The following is a 21518-nucleotide window of genomic DNA, read 5'->3' on the forward strand; positions in this document are numbered from 1 at the left end:
TGGCAGATGGAGAAGAGCAGGGAAATGAGGTGGAGAGAGAGGCCAGGCAGCTCCGGCCACCCTGGGATCAGCGCCTCTGAATCACGGCCCCACGCGCCCCACACGCCCCACACAAACGCGAGCCAGGAAAGCACTGATTAAAGAAAGAGGGTGATAAAGCGAAGGGCGCCTTTCTTTCTATCAAAGGCCAGTTTCCCTCTACGGAGGTCACGAGCCAGTGACTCCAACTTGGCAAGAGAAAAGGAAGCGGCGCTCTCCCGCCCAGAAATATTTAAAGGGCCGAGGCCAGGCTCTTCTTTGGGTTCCTCCTCAAATTGTGTAACTCTCCCCCGTCTTTTCAAGGAATTGCACCGATTGCATTCGCTCATATACTTGGTTGTCAGCTTGCAACTCTTGAACTGCCTCCCAGTCCCCCCCCACCCCACCCTCCCAGCCTCAGAGCTTAATCAGCTCCGCCCTGCTCCTAAGGAGGCCCCTCTGTCGTCGGGGCTTCACAGAACAACTGCCTAACTGCCTCAGGTCCTTCCTCCTGTCGCATCGGCTCTCGCTCCAGCTCCTGTGGGTCACTGCCCCTCTGTGGACGCGCAGACCCAGGGCGAGCGAGCACTTTGTTGGTTTTCTCTCCTTCATCCTCCGGTCAGCTCTGCTGAGGGGGTGTCATTGGCCCTGTGTTCCAGATGACGAACCTAAAGTGCAAAGAGAGTCATTCATTTTTCCCACGGCCCCAGTTCCGGGCGGACATGGACTCGAACCCGGGGCTGATCGGGTCGCCCGGGGTGGCTGTGGTCCTGAGAGCAGGGGCTGCGGATGTGGCTGAGCTGCTGCCCAGAGAAGGCCTCCCTCCCTCCCTCCCTCGGCTGGCAATCCTAGCCGAGTCTACTGATCTAGGCTCGAGGTCCATTCCTGGTCCAGAACCCAACGGTGCCTGACAGCTCTTCACTCCCCGTTTCAGGGGCTGCATCGACTGGCCCTTCGTTTGGGGATTCGTGTAAATCCTGTAAAATGGGTCAGAGCCGGCTGCATTCTGGCCCATCTTTTATTTTGCAAAATTGCGATGGGGAGGAGGGGCTGGGCATCTTGAGCGAGATCTCTCACTTCCTCGTATGTAGCACGCCCTGGTACCTGTCATGTTGTTTGACTCTGACAGCGGTCCTCTGAGGGGAGTGGTAGCATCCCTGTTTTACAGACGAGGACAAGGAGACTGGAGCGGCCTTGACCTGTCCACGGCTCACAGGCCGCAAGTGGCAGGGCCGGGACCCTGGGCCGCCGGCCCCAAGTGCAGGCCCGTGGCCCTAGTGCAGCAATGTCCAACCCTTTCCATCTCGTGCCACATAAACTAGTCACCAAAACGCTGCGGCACACCAAAAATAAATGACTATCTGACAAAAAGAAATACATATAATTTTGATTCATGCACACCAGATGGCTATTATTGCATTGGCTGTTGTCAGTTTTTATTTGACGATCTAAGGGGGAAATCATCAGGTGTTGCATGTTGTACAAATCCTTGTGGCTGAACATGGCTGCCTGGTGCCTCAGTGGCAATTCCCGCCCGGCGTCTCGTTGATTTCTCCGTTACCAAGGGCCTCTATACAGACCCTGGGCTGGGAGACCGCCCGGTTCTGGAAACCCTTTATGTCCGCGAATAAAGCTCTTGCAGGCCCAAATGTATCGCTGGCTCCCAGCCCATTCCTCCGCCGCACAAGTAGTGAGTCTGTTGGGACGCACAGCTAGCATTTTTATTAAATATTTTTTTACTGATTTCAGAGAGGAAGGGAGAGGGAGAGAGAGACAGAAACATCAATGATGAGAGAGAATCATGGATTGGCTGCCTCCTGCAGGTCCCACACTGGGGATCAAGCCCGCAACCCAGGCGTGTGCCCTGACCGGGAATTAAACCATGATCTCCTGGTTCATGCATCGATGCTCAACCACTGAGCCACGCCAGCTGGGCCACAGCTAGCATTGTGAGCAGCTCTCTGTCCGAGGAGGAGTGGTGGCCATGCTGTGGGTCCCGCCTGTGCTCCCTGAGCACCAGCCCGACACCTGCCGTCCCCGGGAAACCAGAGACAAGGGCTGGGGTGGCGGAGTTTGAGGCCCACGTGACGAGAGGAAGGCCGATGACAGTGCCCTGACCAGCTACTGGGGTCGGCTGTATTCTAGCCCCACGCACAGTGTCTACCCTGAGGGACACCTCCTGTTTAACTCCGGGTGCTTTCCCTTCTCGTTGCACAGTGAACTCGGGCTGTCGTCCTGCTCTTATAAGAACTTGGGGTGCTGTCTGTAAAATGGGGGTAATCATAGTACCCTCCTCAAAGTACAACTCTGAGGATTGAGTTTTGCCCATAATGGCTTTGCCTCTTACTAGCTGTGCAGCCCTGAGCCAACTCCTTAACCCCTCTGCTCCTCTGTGTGCTCCTCTGTGACGTGGGACGCCCCTACCTCGTCGGGTCCTGTGCGGGCTGGATAAGCTCACAGAGCCGGAGAGCCCGGCACATGGTGGAGGCCATGGTGACCTTGGTGACCCTCATGGCTGACATCGCCGGCAGCATCTCAGACCTCACCGAGCTGCCCCATGCTTCCGGGAAGCTCCCGCACCCCCATCCTGGTTGGGAGGCCTTCCAGTGTGCAGCCCAGCCGAGGGGGGGAAGGGTGGACGGCCTTAGAGCGCCGTCTTCCCTCCGCTGTGGGCCTTGGGCCTGGCAAGAGCCACGAGGCTGCCCCTAGCCCCTTGCATTCCCGGTCCTGCGCCCAGGCAGGGAGAAAGCTCCTTCACAGCTCAGTTTTATACGACAGGCAGCCGTTTATAACATCCCGACACACCCCCAAGCCACGGGCTCACGTGAGTATAACCATAATGACCATGATGACAGACAGCAGTAAACTGAAGGACCGCAGCCCTGCTGGGTCTGTGCTGGTAGCTGACGGTCAGCCTCCCACATGCTGCAGGAAGTCTGCCCACCCGGGCCTCTCTCGCCAAGCCAGCCTCTCCTTCTGTGAGGTTCCCTGCTGTGAGAAGCCAAATTGCCACGGCAGCCCCTTCCTGGGGTTTCAGGAGGTCAGGCAGCTCCCCACCCCCACGAGAGACTGCCCGGATGGGGGCCTCCATTGGCCCACAAGTGCCAGAGAGACCTGCCCCGGTGCGGGCAGACGAGCCCAAGGCCGGCTCCTAGGCCAATAGGCAGGTGGGAGTTTGGGAGGGGGTGGTTGTCCAGACCAGCACTGCCCAACAAATACATGCAAGGCAACTGCATTCAGCAGCCCCATTTAAAAGAGTTAAAAGAGAAACAGGTGAAGTTAATTTGAATGTTAACCCCATATGTCCAAAATGAAACATCATTAACTTTGCATTTTTCGATGCGTCTTTAGATCTGATGTGTCATTTCCATCCAGTACCTGTCTCACTTGCAGCAGCCACAGTTCAAACGCCTGGGAGCCATGCAGGCTAGGGGCTGCCGTGCTGGACGCGCAGGTCCAGGCAGCTCACGTGGAAGGTACCGTGTAGCCAGCATCCTCAACCAGGTGTCCCCAATGCGTTCTCTTCTCCTGGGCTCTCTCCCGGTTTCCCTGTGCAGTGAAATTTGCGGTAATGGGAGGTGTTTAATAACAGCAGTGGCTCGTGGAGGGAATCGTATTCTTCGTTCTAAAACTGAATTTGCGTTGGTACGTTTGCCTCAGATCTTGTGACTCAGATGGTTAGACGGTTCCATTTCACCCGGTGCGCCCGCCACGGCCACAGATGGCGAACTTCTCCGGGAGGAAGTGCTCCCGCTAAATTCTGAACCCGTCGTCCTCCGCTGTGCTTGGAGAGACTGGGTTTTCGGGCTCCAGGGACTGACGAAGGCTGTCGCCCAGAAGAACGGGCCAGTGGCACGGGGCGCGGTGCCTTCGCAGGCCTTGGAGGAAGGAGAGGGTGTTATCAGCAGGAGTCCCGGAGTGTAACACTGGGAGTTGGAAACAAAAACCAAGTTGGACCAAGGTTGATAAAGAAAAACAAAAACGACGTTAGACGGCCCTGGCTGTTAGGGTTTGTGAGTCATTCTGACCAGAGACGGGGTTTCCGTACGCCTGATTTCCTACAGCGCTCCAAACAGGGAAGCATTTCCCTCCACCTAACCCCCACCCACGAAGAGGGGCCTGGGTGATAAGATGGCGCGGATATTTGTAGAATATTGGATGTGAACTGAAGTGTGACCACCCCGTTCAGCCCCCATTGTTCCCTGACATCACAATTGGCACAGCGACGTGCCTCAGCTCTGCCCATGTTGGAAATAAATTAATCCATGGCCGGGTGGCTCAGTTGGTTAGAGTGTCATCCTGTGCACCAAAATATTGCGGTTCGATTCCCCGTCAGGGCACATACCTAGGTTGTGGGAGGCAACTAATTGATGTTTTTCTCTCTCTCTCTCTCTCTCTCTCTCTCTCTCTCTCTCTCTTTCTCTCTCTTTCTCTCTCCCTCCTCTCTCCCCCTCTCCCTTCCTCCCTCCCACTCCCTCTACTTCCCTTCTTTCCTCCTTCTCTTCTCTCTAAAACCAATAAATATATCCTCAGGTGAAGGTTTAAAAAAAATCAAAAACACTAAAACGCCGATTGTTAAAAATAGATCACAGGGGCTGCTTTTAATACAGTTATAAGAACAGATTTCATTCATGTACTTTTCAAATATAGATGCTAAAGTGAAATAATGATTTCAAATCTCTTTAATCCTCAAAGCCCTTTGATGAATATTTTATCAGTCCCAGTAGGAGTGATTACATATCTTTGAAAGCCACAAATCGTATTTTTAAGACAAATCTGTCGCTAACCTGTTAACTGATGGGCTTCAGGCAAGTCTCCCAAACTCTTACGCCTCGGTTTTCTCACCTCTAAAATGGGAACAACGATCATCTCTGCCTCATCGGGTTATACAAACCGTGTGGAGAGGATCAGGCGGATGGTAAGCGCTCGGCAGGCCTGCTTTTATTCCCCCAAAGACAGTTTCTGTGCTTCTACTTGGCCGGGACAGGCGGTGGCCCAGGGTTTCCTGTCTGGGCCCTGGAGGGACATCATTTCGGGTCACGAGGTCATGGATTAGAGACTCATTTTGGTCGAGTTTTTTAGTGCTTCGTGTGTGTGTTTTCCAAGTTTTCAGAAAAGAACAAATGCCCTTTTAAAAAGCAATGACGGCCCCCTCGTGGGCCCCTTTGTGTGTGGTTTTCTTGTCGAGGAAATGAGCCACAGAGCCACCGAATCCAAACCCGGACCCTCTTGTCGTCGCCTGCACCGAAGTGAGCCGTGGGCTGTGCCTCGCATCCCACCGGGAGAAATGGTAGTGCTGCCTTAAAGCAACGGGCATGGGCCGACAGGCAGGGTGTGTATCTGTGTCCCAGGACACTTAATTAGACATAGTGGGCCAATAAAAAAATACGTGGGCCGGCAGGCGTGGCTCAGTGGTTGAGCATCGACCTGTGAACCAGGAGGTCACAGTTCAATTCCTGGTCAGGGCACATGCCAGGGTTGTGGGCTCGATCCCCAGTAGGGGGCATGCAGGAGGCAGCCAGTCAATGATTCTCTCTCATCATTGAAGTTTCTGTCTCTCTCTTCCTCTCCCTTCCTCTCTAAAATTAATAAAAATATATTTTTTTAAAATACCTTGAGCCCTAGCTGGTTTGACTCAGTGGATAGAACGTCGGCCTGCGGACTGGAGGGTCCGGGTTCAATTCCGGTCAAGGGCACGTGCCCAGGTTGCTTGCTCGATCCCTAGTAGGGGGCGTGCAGGGGGCAGCCAATCAATGATTGTCTCTCATCGTTGATGTTTCTCTCTCTCTCCCTCCCTCTCTGAAATCAATAAAAATATGTTTAAAAATACCCTGGGACATTTCTAAGTCAAATCCGTATGCAAAGTGGCAGGAAGGTCCTGCCGAGTGCCTGTTAGTATATATCTTCCCCTGGATTCCCGGGGCGTGATCCTGGGCCTGGGGATTGTGTGTTAGGTGCGCAGCCTGCCTGTGAGGCGGTGAAGCCGGTGTTAGGACACTAACCACCATACCATTCATCCTGCCTAACATATCAACGGTAACCCCTTAGGATCACCTGCTGTCAAGACCACATTTAAATGTTCCCACTTTCTTTTTTACAGTTGGCTGGTTAGAATCAAGATCAGACAAGGTCCGAATATTACGTGTTATGTCTCCTTTAAAGCATTTTGAAATTTCAGTCATTCAGCAGCTATCATTGTACCTCTGTGAGCAACACCAGAAAACGAGAAATTGTATGTTAGCCATTCCTCCTCCCCTTTTTCTTTTTTATGCTGATGATGATTATCATCATCCTCTTCTTCATTACTTTTAATGAAATTCCGTTACTTCGTTTGGTTATCTTATTTATGAGACTCAAGCTTTTAATGACCTCTGCTTTTTCCAAAAATTAAATCCACCTCATTGCCCAGATATGTTCCTCCAATGAGGATAATTAAATCGACCTCTGCACTGTGGCATCTTGGGGGGATGCAGGAGACGAGTTCCAAACGGGTTTGAGACGGTGAATGGTGGGGTGACAGTTCTTGGCGTGTCCAATTTGAGGGGCGTTCTTCCCTTGGTGTAGAAATCAAAGATAAGTTATCAGCCCCTCCTTTGCAAACCGTGTGAATGCCAACATGCCTGACTTACCTGTCCTAACACAGGCTTTTTGATTTTCCACTGAATGTAACGGATGTGTTTGTTTTCCCACAGATAATCGCTTATCAGCCGTACGGGAAATCTGTGGACTGGTGGGCCTATGGCGTCCTGTTATATGAAATGCTGGCTGGGCAGGTAACGTTTCCCTGTGTTTTCATGCTTGTTTATCGCCATCCAATGTGAACACTTCTGCTCCGCGGGGGCCGAGATACCAGACCTGGCAGTGTGGCAGGCCGGGGTGGTCTGGCTCCCCAATCCGGGTGAAATTGTATTCAGTACGTTCAGAAATTCTCTTCTGATTACAAAAACCTGAATTGAAAGCTGCATCCTGGAGAATAGACAGGATACAGCTGTCACCTTACACAAAAGCCCCCTGCGCGTTGGTGACGACATGGCCTCTGAGTTTCAGTGGCTCAGCGCTGGGGTAGGTCCCTGCGAGCTTATCTGCAGAAATCACCCGTGCTGCCGTGTGTATCCGCTGTCCCTGAAGCAGTGTAAAGGCTCCTCCCGTTTCCGCTCATCTCACCGTCGGCAGCTCATTATAAGGTCTGCAAAAGTCCGATGAGGCTGGACGTCCAGCTAAGAAAAGGCAGATGTGGTCTCTCTTGGGAATGTACGTCGAGCTGATAACCGAGTGTGTTGCTGCCTGTCGCAGCACTTCTAACATAGTGGCCTTGACATCTGTATCGGAGTAAGTCATTGGCGGTTTTAACAAGCCACCTCAAAATCTCAGTGGCTTACCACACAGCACACGCAGGCTTCTTTCACATTCTTGGCGCAGGCAGGCCTACGTGGTGTGGGGAGGGGAACTCAGATCCACATGGTGATTCAGGGACCCAGGCTCCTTCCATCCATTGGCTCCACCTTTTAGGGCCTTGAATTCCTCCACTGACTCCTCATTATTCAGCTGGCCAATGAGGAGAGAGCAGGAGGACGGGGGCAGGAACGTCTAGGGGCCAGGCCTAGAGGTGGCACTCATCACTCCTGCCTGCACCCCACGGGCCACACAGCCCCGCTGAGATGTGGAGGGCTGAGCGGGGCATGTACCTGTGAGCCCGGCGAGGGGAAGGAGGTTGGGGAGCGTCTACCAGGTCTCTGCCATTATACCTGAAAACCATTCTGCTGTAGTTGCCAGCACTCAAGTACTGGTGACAAGGAGTTGGACCCTCCATCAGATAAGAGCCCGAGGTAGGAGAATGGAAAGAAATGCTTGTGTTGAGCAGCAGAGCTACCCCCAAAGAAATCTTTGTTTCTGGGGGCGGGGAGGGGGGGGAGAGTCAACCCTTCTGACAAGTTACATCCACGGACTCCGTCGTTTATTCATCCGACACATACTTATTGAATGCACGCTTACTATGGTAACAGCCATGGACAATGACCTGTACCTTCAGCAGGCGCACAGTCTAAAGAAAGAGAGACAGTAGACACATTTTAAAAAAAGAAAAGAAACTATGTAATAGTTGAAAAGCTAAGAAGAAAAGTAACAAAGCAGGACAAGAACGTACAGTGTTGGGGGAGGATGGACATTTTAGCTAGGATGGCCGAGGAGGGCCTTGTGTACAAATAAAGGTAAGACGAGAAGGAAATGAGGAATGTCCATGTGCATTCCAGGCAGAGGGAATGGAACGGCAAGTGCAAAGGCCCTGGGGTGGGATTATGTTGCCATGTATATTAAGGCAAGGAAGGGAAGCGCCATTGTGGTTGGAGCAGAGTCGGGAGGCTGGAGAGGGAGTAGGAGAGGAGGGGAGCATCAGGCCACGTGTGCAGGGAGGCCACTGCAGACCACTGGCTTGGACTCGGGGTGGGAGCCCACCGGTGATCGGTCCTTTATGTCTTTCTCCTTGCATCTTATACCTCTTAATACTAACGTAGTCTTTTAGATATTAAAAGATAGAAGGTGCCAGCCTTCATGTGGTCATTATTTCTCAGGGTGTTGAGACTTGACTGACATTTTACAAAGTGGTTTGTGTATTATTTAGGTTTTCGTCCCCAGTACAACGTTCGTTTCAGGCCCGATACTTCCATGCATAAACACGGAAAAGCAGGTTATACAGAACAACTCTCAGGAAGACAGCAGCTGGCGAGGCCCACGGTGGCTGTGCCTGCTCCTGAAGTTAACTTCCCCCTTTAGGATTTCGACCGTGAAATTGGGCTGAATTCTCAGCCCCTTGGAGCCGGGCCGCTCCTGAAAGCACAAGGGCCCGAGTTCCCCTCCTGGATCCCAGTAGAACGTTCTGACTCTCAGCCCAGAACACAAGCCCCGCTTTCATGGAGAGGCCCATCTGCAGAGGCCAGCCAAGGAAACTGTAGGGTGGAAATAGGATCCGGTCCAAGGCACTTTACAGGACATCAACGGAGCTGTCTCCTTACTGTCCCATCCTCCTTCCCCTCCGGGCCTCCTGGGTCTGCATTCTGCAGGGAGAGCTGGGAATTGCTGGCTCCCTTGGTGACGTCCCCTCTGGGGTGCGTTTAGAGGTCCTGCCTCACCTGCAGACTGGTCCTTCCTCATCCCCCCAGAGAGCACAGGGTCCTCCCACACCCAGGGGTTCCATAGACATTCTGGCACGTTTTCATGGTTTTCCATCCTGTCTCTCAGTCACCCTGCCTTCTATGGTCTCTGGAAGTTTCCATAATCTCTGTTGAAAACGGTGACACTCTAAATATGGCACCATAAGGCAGTCCACATTCGGGCGCAATGGCAGACACCACCACTATTCCTCTAAGCCAGGGGTGGGGACCCTTTTGTCTGCCAAGGGCCATTTGGATATTTATAACATCATTCTCGGGCCATACAAAATGATGAACTTAAAAATTAGCCTGCTATATTTGGTCAGACATTTAATTAACTCACCCTAATGCTTTGGCAGGGCCAGGCCAGATGATTTCACAGACCTTATACAGCCCAAGGACCGGATGTTCCCCACCCCTGACCTAAACCTTCACCGGTCCTGCCACAAACACAGTGTTTTCATTCCAGAGCCACCCCCCACCCCCAACCCCTTCTTAAGTTTTCCTCTCTGACTCGATGCAAATTTCAACATATTCCTGGGCTGTGACTCAGCCCAAATGATAATAAAGGCTCCATGTGTATTGCCCACACCCTCACCCCCTTTCCCCCCCACAAAGCTGCCGGAACTCAGAGACCAGCCAAGGGAATACACACTGTTACTGAAAAGTAAGACTAATTATAAAGTTGCAGGTGGGGTTGTGACCTAAATTTGTCCTCTTTAATCAAGAGAGCTGACGATGAGCAGAAAAATCTTTCCTTGCAGTTTCCTTCTCGTTTGCTTTATTTATTGTCAGCAGCCAGGGGGGGCCGTTCAGCATGCGCAGCCGGAGTCGGTCTTCGGCTCCCAGATTGCCTGACAAGTACGATGACTTCCAGGCCTAACTGGCGTTTACCCAGTGCTCTCAGGAGCACAGTGCGGCTCCGGCTCCGGCGCTCAGGTGTTCCTCCTACAGGGCCCCGCCCTCCTCCTCTGCCCCCCTGCCGGGGCCCTCCATGCTATGCCTTCATCCCTGGCGAATCCGTGCTCCGTGCTTTATCCCAGGACACCACCTGCCGTGTCCTTGAGTTCTCCCCCACCCCCACCCCCGTCACCAGTGACCACTTATTGGTGAGTGATTTCCGAATCATTTTGGAAAGAGGGATCCATCATCCCTTGTTTGTCTATTTAAAATTCACACGTTGCATATTGCCAAGGAAGGCACCCCCAGGCCAGGGCATTAGCTCAGCCAGAAACACCAAGTCCAAATCTGTAGAAATTTTAAAAACAATCGTGGGAATGTGGGGGAGAGGGGAACGAAGCAATACCCATGCGGTCATGTCCTAAGTCCCTGGGCAACGCATTGCCCCCGGTGTCCCCGGCTCCGTGGCTGGTGTGTCTGGGAAGGAAAATGAATAATTACAACTTTTCAGCATTGCCCCACCTTCAACGCCTGCGAGCAGATTAGCATTGTGGCCCTCACTCTGGTTATAGAGCATCGGCCCTGGGACCAACGGGTCTTGGGTTCGATTCCTAGCCAAGGGCTCATATTCTCTTCGGAGGAAGTTTCTCTCGGGCCTGTGGCCTGGCTCGCCAGTGGCTCAGCCCCTGCCACGTTCCTGCACTGGTGCTGACGTCCCCAAGGAGGTTGGTTGAATCCCTGGTGTCTGTCACCATCCAGCCAGGTACCAGCCGGCCACTTCTGGCCAGCGTCACGGGCGGGACCTGTGCAGCCGCAGGGGCCCAGGCTCAGAAGACACCTGCATAGGTTGTTCGTGCTCTGCTGTCACCACCTTGATGTTCTAACAATTACCTCTCGAGGCCCACGTCTTCCCTCGGCCCTGAGACCCACGGTTATGTAGCTCGTCCTGCCAGCGGCCCTGAGGGCCACATGGGAGTTGTCGATGGGTTATCCAGAGCAGGGCCTGTGCCCCGCACACCTCCAGGGCACGGGACACGGCAGGGCACCCACACACAGCGAGTTCGAGGAAGTGGGGCCCCTGCAGGTGTGCAGTCTGCAGCCCCCACAGAAACCACACCACATTCCTTTCAGTTATGAAAATCTCCTAGCCAGTGGTCGGCAAACTCATTAGTCAACAGAGCCAAATATCAACAGCAACGATTGAAATTTCTTTTGAGAGCCAAATTTTTTAAACTTAAACTTCTTCTAACGCCACTTATTCAAAATAGACTCACCCAGGCCGTGGTATTTTGTGGAAGAGCCACACTCAAGGGGCCAAAGAGCCACATGTGGCTCGCGAGCCGCAGTTTGGTGACCACAGTGGACCTAGGCCAAAGCTCAGCCACGTGTAGGGATCGCTTTTTAGGGAAGATGAGGTGTTCTGTGGGTGTCACGTACCAGGTGGTCAGAAGAAGTGGGCTGCGATATCGGGCCGAGAAGACTGTGGGACTGGCCTCCGCTGTCCCTCTTGCAGGCGCAGCCACACCCTCACGCCCACCCGCCCTGCCCTGCTCTGTAGATAGAAGTACACTCCCCCTGCTGGCCCAGGCCACCATCTGCAGCCTGCACTGCCCCGTGGGGTGCCTGCCTCCAACGGGCTTGCCAGGTGGGCATCCCAGGCCATGTTACTTCTGCCCACGGGAACCCCACGTGGGGCAGGCTGCCCTGCGCTGCTCTGAGTCACTCACAGGCGGGCTGATTGCAGTTCTCTCACCCACCTGCACGCATCCCCCGAGTTACACATTTGTAACACAGGGCACTTATAACCAGAAAATGGGCCTATTTATTTCTATTTTTAGATACACACACACAAGGCATGCATGGCAGCAGTCACCCCATACCTGGTCCGAAAGTGGGGTTCTTTATAGACTGGGCATCTTCCCTCCGTGGGTGTGGCTCCTGTGTGCTGGCCTTGCTTCCAGCTCCTGTTCAGGGCGGGGCTTGGAGCTGAGGAGGAAGGTGGGGGCCAGGTGAACAGCTCGGGATGGTTTGTGAGTGGTGGTTCGGGGAGCACTCTGCTTCGTTCAGCTACTCCCTTACTCGGGGGAAAATGTTTGATGAGAAGGGACCGCACGGTTGTTTTTGGTCCATGGTATCGTTTACATTTAAGCCAGACTTTGTCATTATCTGAGCCCTAACCCTGTCAGCCAAAGTGACTGGAGTCCTCCCTATAACGAGAAAGAACATGAAGATGAAACAGGATTCTCTGCACGAGGGCCGACCTTGGTCTGCCTTTTGCGTGCTGAGCTCAAGGTTAGCTAAGATTAAGGGGAACGGTAAGCAGTTCCCCCTAAGCCCCCTCGTGCTGTGGTTGTCCAGAGGGCAGGTGATTTGCTGACCTCAGGACCGGAGGCATGCTGGAGGCATCCTGGGCGCCCCCTTCCTCCCGGGAACCCCAGCAGCCCCCAGTGACAGCTCGTCTACCTGAATCACAATACCAGTGCCGCTAAGCACCCTTCATTGGGCTCTTACGGGATACAAGACACTATATCAGGCACTTGACGGACTCACCAGGAACCCATTTTACAGAATGGAAAACCGTGTCTTATGGAGGCAAGTCACTTCTCTCTGGACAACCGGCTAGGAGGAGGTGGAGCTGGGATTCTGGTTTAGACTTTAAAGCCAGGGCCTCCCACAGAGCCACATGCCTCCCTCTCTCCACAGGGAGCTGCAAACCCCTCCCCCCACCCCCGCCCGCGCAGAAAAAGACGGAAGGTGTCGGGTGGAAGCTGAGCTCCTGTCACCACGCGGGGGGGGGGGGGGGGTGGGGGGGGGGGGGGGCGGGGGCGCAGCTCTGCGTTGGGTCAGAGGGGCCCTGATGTGCATTCAGGACCCAAGGAAGTCCTCTTTGCCCAGGCTCTGATGTCCCTGTCACCCCATGTTCAGAATCCAAGGGCATTAGCATCCTCCACCACCACCCCACCCTCTGAACACACAGCCGTCTGTAACCTAACTGGGTCATAATTCCATTTTAACACATAATTGCAAGATTAATGGATTAATTATCATTTATTTGAAAAATCAAAGCATTACTCAGAAACACTTTCCTTGGGTTGCCCAGGGCGAGATCATTAGAGGAGCAGAGGGAAAGCTGGAAAGCATACCACCTGCGAGCGAACGAAAGAAAGCTGGGCGAGGAACCCACACGTGTCTGGCCTCACCGCAGCCTGTGGGGGCCCCGCCTTCACCAACGACCTGCCTAAATATCTCTCCATGTTTCTCTTTTCCGGAACAGCCTCCATTCGACGGCGAGGATGAGGACGAACTCTTTCAGTCTATAATGGAGCACAACGTTTCTTACCCCAAATCCTTGTCCAAGGAGGCTGTCTCCATCTGCAAGGGAGTAAGTGCCCTGGGGATCCTTTTATGATGACAGACGGACAGGGTGGACGGGAGATCTTTCCCACACTTCTCAGCAAGAGGGCGCAGGGACCCCGCCACTGCCTCCGGCCTTCACGGGCGAGAGCCTGGTGACCTGCGGGGCGCGGTGGGGAAAGCGGAGCCTGGAACACGGGTTGGCTCCGGAAACTCGGTGGCTTTAGTTTGCCACCTCCCCCCCATGAAGTTGTGGTGCGGTTTAGCAGAAGTGATCACAGACACGTAGAAAGCGTTAGTCCTCCTCCACTGTACACCGCGGTTAGTGCTGTGTCCGTTCCTGTTTTTGAGATGTAACACACGTGTAGAAAAGGGCGCCCGTCATCAGTGTGCAGGCCAGTGAATTGTCACAAAATGGACACGTGTGCCCAGCACCTCGAGGGCTGCCCCTGTCCCGCCCGGCAGTCACCCCCCCCCCTCGTCACTGCATGTGTGCACTGTGCCTGTTTTGAACTTTGCACACATGGATCTTGCTGTGGATGCTCCCTGGGCCTGGCTTTTCCCGACACTGCGATGGTGAGATCTCTCCACGGTGCTGCGTGTGGTGGAAGCCCGTCTTCCGCTCGGCCGCGCGGTATTTCACTGAGTGGACGTGCCACCCTCTGTGTATGCGTTCTGCTGGTGGGTGCTCGGTCGGCTGCTCTCTGGCGAGGGGCTGTTACCAATGCACTGCCATGAGCCTTCTGGGTCATGGGTTTTGAGGAACATGTAAATGAAATATTCTGCTTTTTTATTCAATTTGATTGAGGTATAATCCTATATAATAAAAGGCTAATATGCAAATCAACTGAACGGCAGAACAACCGGTCACTATGATGCGCACTGACCACCAGGGGGCAGACTCTTAATGCAGGAGCTGCCCCCTGGTGGTCAGTGTGCTCCCACAGGGGGAGCACTGCTTAGCCAGAAGCCGGGCTCATGGCTGGCAAGCACAGCAGCGGTGGCGGGAGCCTCTCCCACCTCTGGGGCAGCGCTGAGGACCCCTTGGGGGATGTCCGACTGCTGGCTTAGGCCCGGCGCAGGCCAGGCTGAGAGACCCCCCTCCAGTGCACAAATGTTGTGCACCGGGCCTCTAGAAGACAAATAAAATTGTAATATATTTAAAGTGTACAATAGGATGAGGTGGTAGATGTATGCATTGGCCATTCATATCCACGTGTTCTGCATCCGTGGATTCAACCACGACATGTACCATGGAGGGAGGCCTATGATGGCTGTGTCTATGCTGAACATGTACAGACTTTTTTTTCTTGTCATTATTCCCTACAATACAGTATAACTGCTATTTAGATGGCATTCGCATTGTATCAGGTGTTAGTAACCTGGGGATAATTTAAATTATATGGAGGATGTGTGCAGGTTATATGCAAATACTACGCCTTTTATAGGAGCATCTGTGGATTTTGGTATCCACGAGGGGTCCTAGAGCTAATCCCCGTGAACACGGAAGGAATGAAAGGAATCCCACAGTCACGCTAACTCATCCATCACCTCACAGAGTCACTCTTTTTTTTTTTTTAATGTATTTTATTGACTTTTTACAGAGAGGAAGGGAGAGGGATAGAGAGTTAGAAACATCGATGAGAGAGAAACATCGATCAGCCGCCTCCTGCACACTCCCCACTGGGGATGTGCCTGCAACCAAGGTACATGCCCTTGATAGGAATCGAACCTGGAACCCTTCAGTCCACAGGCCGACGCTCTTTCCACTGAGCCAAACCGGTTAGGGCAAGAGTCACTCTTTTTTCTTCTTTGGAGAGAGAACCCTCGATTCTCCTCTCTTGGCACATGTCCGTCGAACAACATTATATCAACTGCAGTCACACGTTACGCATCAGAACTTCTCTCCTGCCTTCCAGCTGATGACCAAGCACCCGGGCAAGCGGCTGGGCTGTGGGCCCGAGGGCGAGCGGGACGTGCGCGAACACGCCTTCTTCCGGAGGATCGACTGGGAGAAGCTGGAGAACAGGGAGATCCAGCCGCCCTTCAAGCCCAAAGTGGTGAGTCAGGGCGCCGCCGCTTTCTGGGCCCCAGTTCCCCAAATCCTGTGGGTCCCACCCACCCTTTTCCCGGAGCGCGGAAGGCAGTGACCCCTGGATTCTGCAGGCGGAAGTGGCCGGTGCCCGCCTTGCCCTCCGTTCTGTGCCTGAGCCCCCAGCATTCCTACTGACTTTGAGAGTCAGCACAGATGGGCAGCGAGGGGAGCCTGTGTCCACCATGCACTCCAACAGGGCGACGGCCGAGTGCCCCCAGAACCGGTAGAGAGCGGGCAGGGCTGCTTGGCTTGGATTTCATGGTCCGTGTTCCCTGCTGAGAGGCCTTGGCGGACTTCTCCGTGGCTCCGGGGGTCCCGGGCCTGCCTGGCACTCGGAGCAGAACTCGTTGGCAGGCCCTGGGTGCCGGTCTCGCGTTGGCCGCTGCCCCCGCTGCAAGGGGTGTATCAGCCACCACGTTCAGTGTTGCCACCTTTATTCAGACTCTTCCTCTAGGGCCCCCACCCTCTTCATTGATTTAACAAATACTACGCACCAGGCCCTGTCCTGAGGGCTTTACACAGTCGTTCATTTAACCCTCACAACAACCCTGCAGGTGGGTACTGTCGCTCCCAATAACAGTTGAGGAAACTGAGGCTCAGAGAGGCTGAGTAACTTGCCTGAGGACACACAGCTGACAGGTGGTAGGACCAGGGTTCGGACTCAGTGTTCCGGCTCCTGGATCCGTGTCCTCGCCCACCACACCACCGCTCCACCTCGAGGGCTCTCTGACTGCGAGCTGCGCCTGCTCTTGCCTTTCTGAGTGTTTCTATCTAAGGAGGTAAACTGCCTCCAAGCCTCCTCCTCCTCCTGCACTGCCACGTTGCAGTGCCTCCAAAGAGGCTTTTTCTCTGCACCCGTGTCTGGAAGCCGGGTGGGCCCATGCCGCAGCTCGGCCAGCGCCTCGGCCGGCGATGCAGACAGGCGGCATTATTGCACAGTCGGTTTCAGAAGCGGTCCCTGGGCGGGTTCGGCCTAGATCTGCCTCCCGACGGGTGCCCCCAGAGCAGGCAGAGGGGACCCTCCGGGTGGCTGAGTTACTGACTGGGAGGCACGTGGCTTCCTCATCGAACGTGCTTACGTGTTCTCCACCCCAAGAATAAAGCCGCAGGCACTCAGCCCGTGGATTTTATGGTGCCAAGGCATTTTTAGCACGAACTGAAGAAACACTACAATTAATGAGGTCAGTTGCCTTTCTCCTGAATCATCACTTCAGGTGGAAGCCTTATGCACCTGCCGCCCCACCTTCTCTTCAGCCAGTCCTGGGTCTCGGGGGTCTCCAGGCTCCCTGCGCTCCAGGTTGCAGAGCCTGGTCTGAAGGGGGCGGGGGATGAGGACAGTGATGAGTGATGCTGGGGGCGGTCTCAGCAGAACCCTGTTGGGGATTTTCCTTTGTCCCTTTCATAGTTACGTAGCCCCCTTCCATGGAACACGAAAGGTGCACCCTCACGTCGCACCCGCAGCCTCGTTCCTTACAGGAGCAACGTAGACACGCTGCCCCGGCTGGAGGTGTTCAGCAAAACCCCTTCCCAGAACGAGCCGAGACGCAGCCAGTCCCCTCACACACATCTCTCTGTCCCCACCTCGCTTTCAGAGGACGGTGCTGGTTTGCAGGGGCTTCCACCTTCCGTGGATGCTCAGCCCTGGCAAGAGCGTGACTCATGGGGCAACCGGGAGTGCAGGTTGCCCCCTGGGCCATGGGAATCACTGGGCACGTAGTCACTGGCACTGGAGCCGCAGGCAGTGTGTGTGTTTGTTTATTCCTGAGGCCCTGCTGTCTGTTCAGTTTTTAACTGAGTGGCAGTTAAAATAAAAAGCCAGTCACCTCTGGCTGTGAAGGGACGGCCCAGAACTCACCAAGAGGAGCAGAAAGCACGGCCGAGACCTTGACACTGACAGCTTCAAGGGAAAGGCCTGTTCAGCGAGAGCCCTGGTCAAAAGGAAGAAAGAGACCTCACGCACTCACAACCTGATTCCTCAGGCAGGCGCCACAGCCCGCCAGGGGCCCGCAGCCTGCGGGGACCTGTGTGCAGGAGGAAGGAGCTAGCAACGTGCAGGGGGGCGGAGATGGAGCCGCTAGGGAGAGGAAGACACCAGTGGGGATAGGAGCAAGTGGCCACCGGGCTGCGCAGCCCACTCTGTCCCAAAGCAGTTGAGGACCCAGAGGTGGATGAGGAAAGTCCTGGTCCCTGGGCGGCTCCGTTTCCCTGCACGCTCGGTGGGCAAGGTTGGCTTTGAGCCCCGGGTGCAGGGAGACCACGCTGACCGCGTGGTGCCTGGAGCAGAAAGACCACACGCCAGCGACAGGAGAGAGCCACCCGAGTCCAGGTGTCGTCCGGCTGCAGCGTGCGCTGGGTGGACACAGAAGCGGAGGGAACTGACTGAGGAGACGGGCTATTATCCTGTGATGTTATTAAAAGGTCCAAAGCGTTTATGGAGAAAATACAAAGCCGCGCCTTCTCTGCTGGCGGTTTTGTTCCTGCAATAATGCGGCAATACCAGCCGCGCTGCTGCTGTTGCTGCTGCTACTGCTGGAAAAACCAATCCGGCGGCCACACTGCGGCCAGAGGCTGCGCAGCCAGCCCCGCCCAGAGCCCCTCTCCTGCGTCCAGCCGGCAGCCCTGGCGGATGGAGCTCGTCTGTCTGGGAGTTTGCCCAAGGCTTTTTGAGCAAGCGCTGGTGACTCAGTTTCCCTGAGGCTGAGCGGGTAAAGGACTCGCTCCTGGCTCCCCGTGAGCTCAAGCCTTTGGGTATTGCAAAGGCCTCAGTAAGACCCTGAGTCCCCACAGTTACCCAGGGGCTGCTGGGGGTCGGTGTTGTGCTCCTAAGCTCAGGAGTCTCCTCTTTGTTATATTTGTTATTTTTGAACCTCCAATGAAAGATGACCCCCAAATCCCTGACTTCCTTAAGCGAGCGGAGGATTCTGTCGCTGGACCACACAGAGCTCATGCGGAGGAACCGGGTTTCCAGGGTGCTCCGTCTTTCTTCATTTTCCTGCCGAGCACAGTGACATTGCTGACACGAGACCCGAGGGCCCCGGGAAGGCAGAGACCCCCGACAGGGACACGTCATGCTGCGGTGGATCCATCCGGAGGCTCCAGGCAGGACTTTCCATGGCGCAGCCGCGGCCTGGATTCTCTCTCTTTTTTGTAAAATAGTTTTTTAATTGATTTTTAGAGAGAGGAAGGAAGGAGAGAGAGAAACATAGATGTGAGAGCAACATTGATCAGCTGCCTCCTGCACACCCCTCACCAGGGACGGAGCCCACACCCAGGCTTGTGCCCCGACCAGGAATCGGCTGGCCACCTCCCTGTGCATGGGACGACACGCAATCCCCTGAGCCACCGGCCAGGGCCTGGATTCTCTTTAAGGCGGAGCAGAGGGAGGGAGTGACCGAGTCAGGTGTGGAACGGTGGCTGTCTCCCCTGAGGGTGGCGGGTCTGGAGCTCACACCCAGGCACAGGGGGGCCGTGGGGAAGGAGGCTTGGCCAGAAGGGACAGCTTGCGCTGCGGCGGCCCATTGTGGGGAGGCCCGTGTCCCCGAAAGGCCCCCACGTGCACTTGTGACGGTGGAGGTGATTTTCTAGAGCGAGGGGTGATCGCTGTGACCTGGGTGGTTTTGTACATGAAGAGCAAGAACAGAAACAGCCGTTCTGCCCTCCTGGAGAGGAGGCCGCACAGAACTCTCCCTCGTTATGGGAAAAGCAACAGCAAGCTGCTCTCATTTCCCTCCAAGAAAGGCCAGCCCAGAGGGGCCTCTGCCACAGGCACCGGACCGTCCGCTCAGCATTTGGCTGAAGTTCTGAGCGAAAAGCCCAGAGTCATCAAAAACAGGCCCGATCAGAAGATCCCACGGAAGAAGGTGCCTTTTTATTTTTAGGTTTAACAAAGAGGTCACTCAGCAAAGGTGAATACTTAATTTCTGAAGGGGACACACACGTGCGCGCACGCATGCACACGCATACACACACATGTGCACGCATGTTTTTCTGAATCATTGGAGAGTAAGTGGCAAACCTAATGCCTCTTCATATCTGATGCCTAAAACGAAGGGCATTCCAGGTGCCGTATTCTGCCCCTGCCCCGGGCGGAGGGTGGTGGGGGGGGGCGGGGCACAGCCCTGCGGGGCTGTCTGAGCCATCACACGGAGGCAGCCTGGGCTGCGTCCAATCAGGTCTCGGGCAGCGGGAGGTGCATTGTCCTGGCCTCTCCGTGGAACCGGTAGCGGTGACACTAACTAAAGGTGAGAGTCCCCGGACAGACGCGGGGAGCTTCTCCGGCACCATAGGAACATGCACAGCCATCGGGACCAGAGGTTCGGCCACATCCTGACACACGGAGGGCGCATTGAAGCCTTCAACCAGCCTACGACAGCATCTTCTACTTGGTTAATTAGAGGCAAGAAGGCTTCCTTTTCCTGGATAATTACTCTCCCACAGACGTTTCTGCTCGAAAGAGACCCGGGAAGCAGCATGGCCTTTAGAAGAAAGACCCACAGAGGCCGGCAGGTCTGTTGCAAGCCTCCAGGAGCCCCCGTGGGAGTGGCGGGAGCGGCAGGCCCTGTGTGCCTGCTGTCGTGCGAGCTGACAGGCTCCCAGTGTCTGAAGTGAAGGCTGCGATACAGTGGTCACTGCAGCAGATTAGCCAGAGTCGGCCATTAGGGAAGGCCAGCCCGGCCGGCGGGCTGATGTTTGAACATCGACCTATGAACCAGGAGGTCACAGTTCGATTCCCAGTCCAGGCACAAGCCCAGGTTGTGGGCTTGATCGCCAGTGTAGGGCGTGCAGGAGGCAGCGATCAATGATTCTCTCTCGTCATTGATGTTTCTCTCTCCCTCTCCCTCTCCCTCTCCCTTCCTCTCTGAGATGAGTAAAAACATTTTTAAATAATAATAAAGGAAGACCAAATGGAGGGCATGTTGTCATTCCGTAGAACAGTGGTTGGCAAACTCATTAGTCAACAGAGCCAAATATCAACAGTACAACGATTGAAATTTCTTTTGAGAGCCAATTTTTTTAAACCTAAACTATATAGGTAGGTACATTGTCATTAACTTAATTAGGGTACTCTTAAGCTGGCCTTTGCTAAAAACTCAAGGGGCCAAAGAGCCGCATGTGGCTCGCAAGCCGCAGTGTACCGACCACTGCCGTAGAACAAGCCCACGAGAACCCACTCATTTACCGTGTGGCTCACAGCCTGTGTCCATCAGCAAAACCGCGGCCTCCTGACTGGAACTGGCCTTTCTGAGAGCGGCTCTGAGGCGACAGGGGAGATGAGCACTGTTTAATTTTGTCTGAGAAACCTCAGCCTGGCTCGTCTCTCGCCACAGGTGACAGCAGCAGGTGAAGGACGTCCCAACCCCCCTTTTTAAAGTTATTATCCAAACACTAGCTGCAGGTGGTGAACTAGACAGCTCAGCAGTGGGGAGGGCTCTAAAACAAAGACACTGTCTCCCGTCCCAGGCCACTAACCCCAGTGTTCACGTCTGTTCTGTAATCTTCGGAAAGTGGTACACGTGTGTACACCTACACCTGTGTGTGCACCTACACCCGCGTGGGCACCTACACCCGCGTGGGGCTGCACCACGCCGCCTGGCTCGCACCTTACGGCTTTCCCAGGACAGTAGACCTCACAGGCATCTCCACGCCGGCTCCCGCGGGTTTGTGGCATCCTGTACACACCGCTCCGATGCCGGGGTTCCGGGGTTCTGGGGTCGGGCACTGACGGTTCCAAACACTCTCCCTGTCCATTCTTATTCTCCAGACTTTCTGTACCAAAACACTCTGGCTGCAGTGGGCATCCAGGCCCTCGGTGAGCACACCTCCAGAACCGCGGTGACGCCGCGCGCGCGCGCGCTAACCTCACATTTAACCCTCGGCGCCTGCACCTGCTTGCGCTGGCCGTGCACGGAAGACCCTCCCCTAAGCATGCTGACCTTCTTAGAGAGGGCAGGCCAGGCTGCTGCCCCGTGGCCCAGCTCCCTCCCTGGGTGGCTCCGTCGCGTGGA

At 54.8% G+C, this 21518-nt stretch overlaps 1 protein-coding gene across 1 annotated transcript in view; it reads left to right on the top strand.

Moving 5' to 3' along the window:
• The window catches only part of PRKCA (protein kinase C alpha), a 294600-nt gene that overhangs the window by 267619 nt on the left and 5463 nt on the right, over nucleotides 1-21518 (top strand). Inside the window, exons 14-16 of the mRNA XM_080677648.1 lie at nucleotides 6711-6791; nucleotides 13339-13446; nucleotides 15338-15478. Of these exons, the coding sequence (XP_080533774.1) occupies nucleotides 6711-6791; nucleotides 13339-13446; nucleotides 15338-15478 (330 nt within the window). The remainder of the gene's footprint in view (nucleotides 1-6710; nucleotides 6792-13338; nucleotides 13447-15337; nucleotides 15479-21518) is intronic.

Source organism: Plecotus auritus, assembly GCF_963455305.1.
Source record: "Plecotus auritus genome assembly, chromosome: 7".
Lineage (NCBI taxonomy): Eukaryota > Metazoa > Chordata > Mammalia > Chiroptera > Vespertilionidae > Plecotus > Plecotus auritus.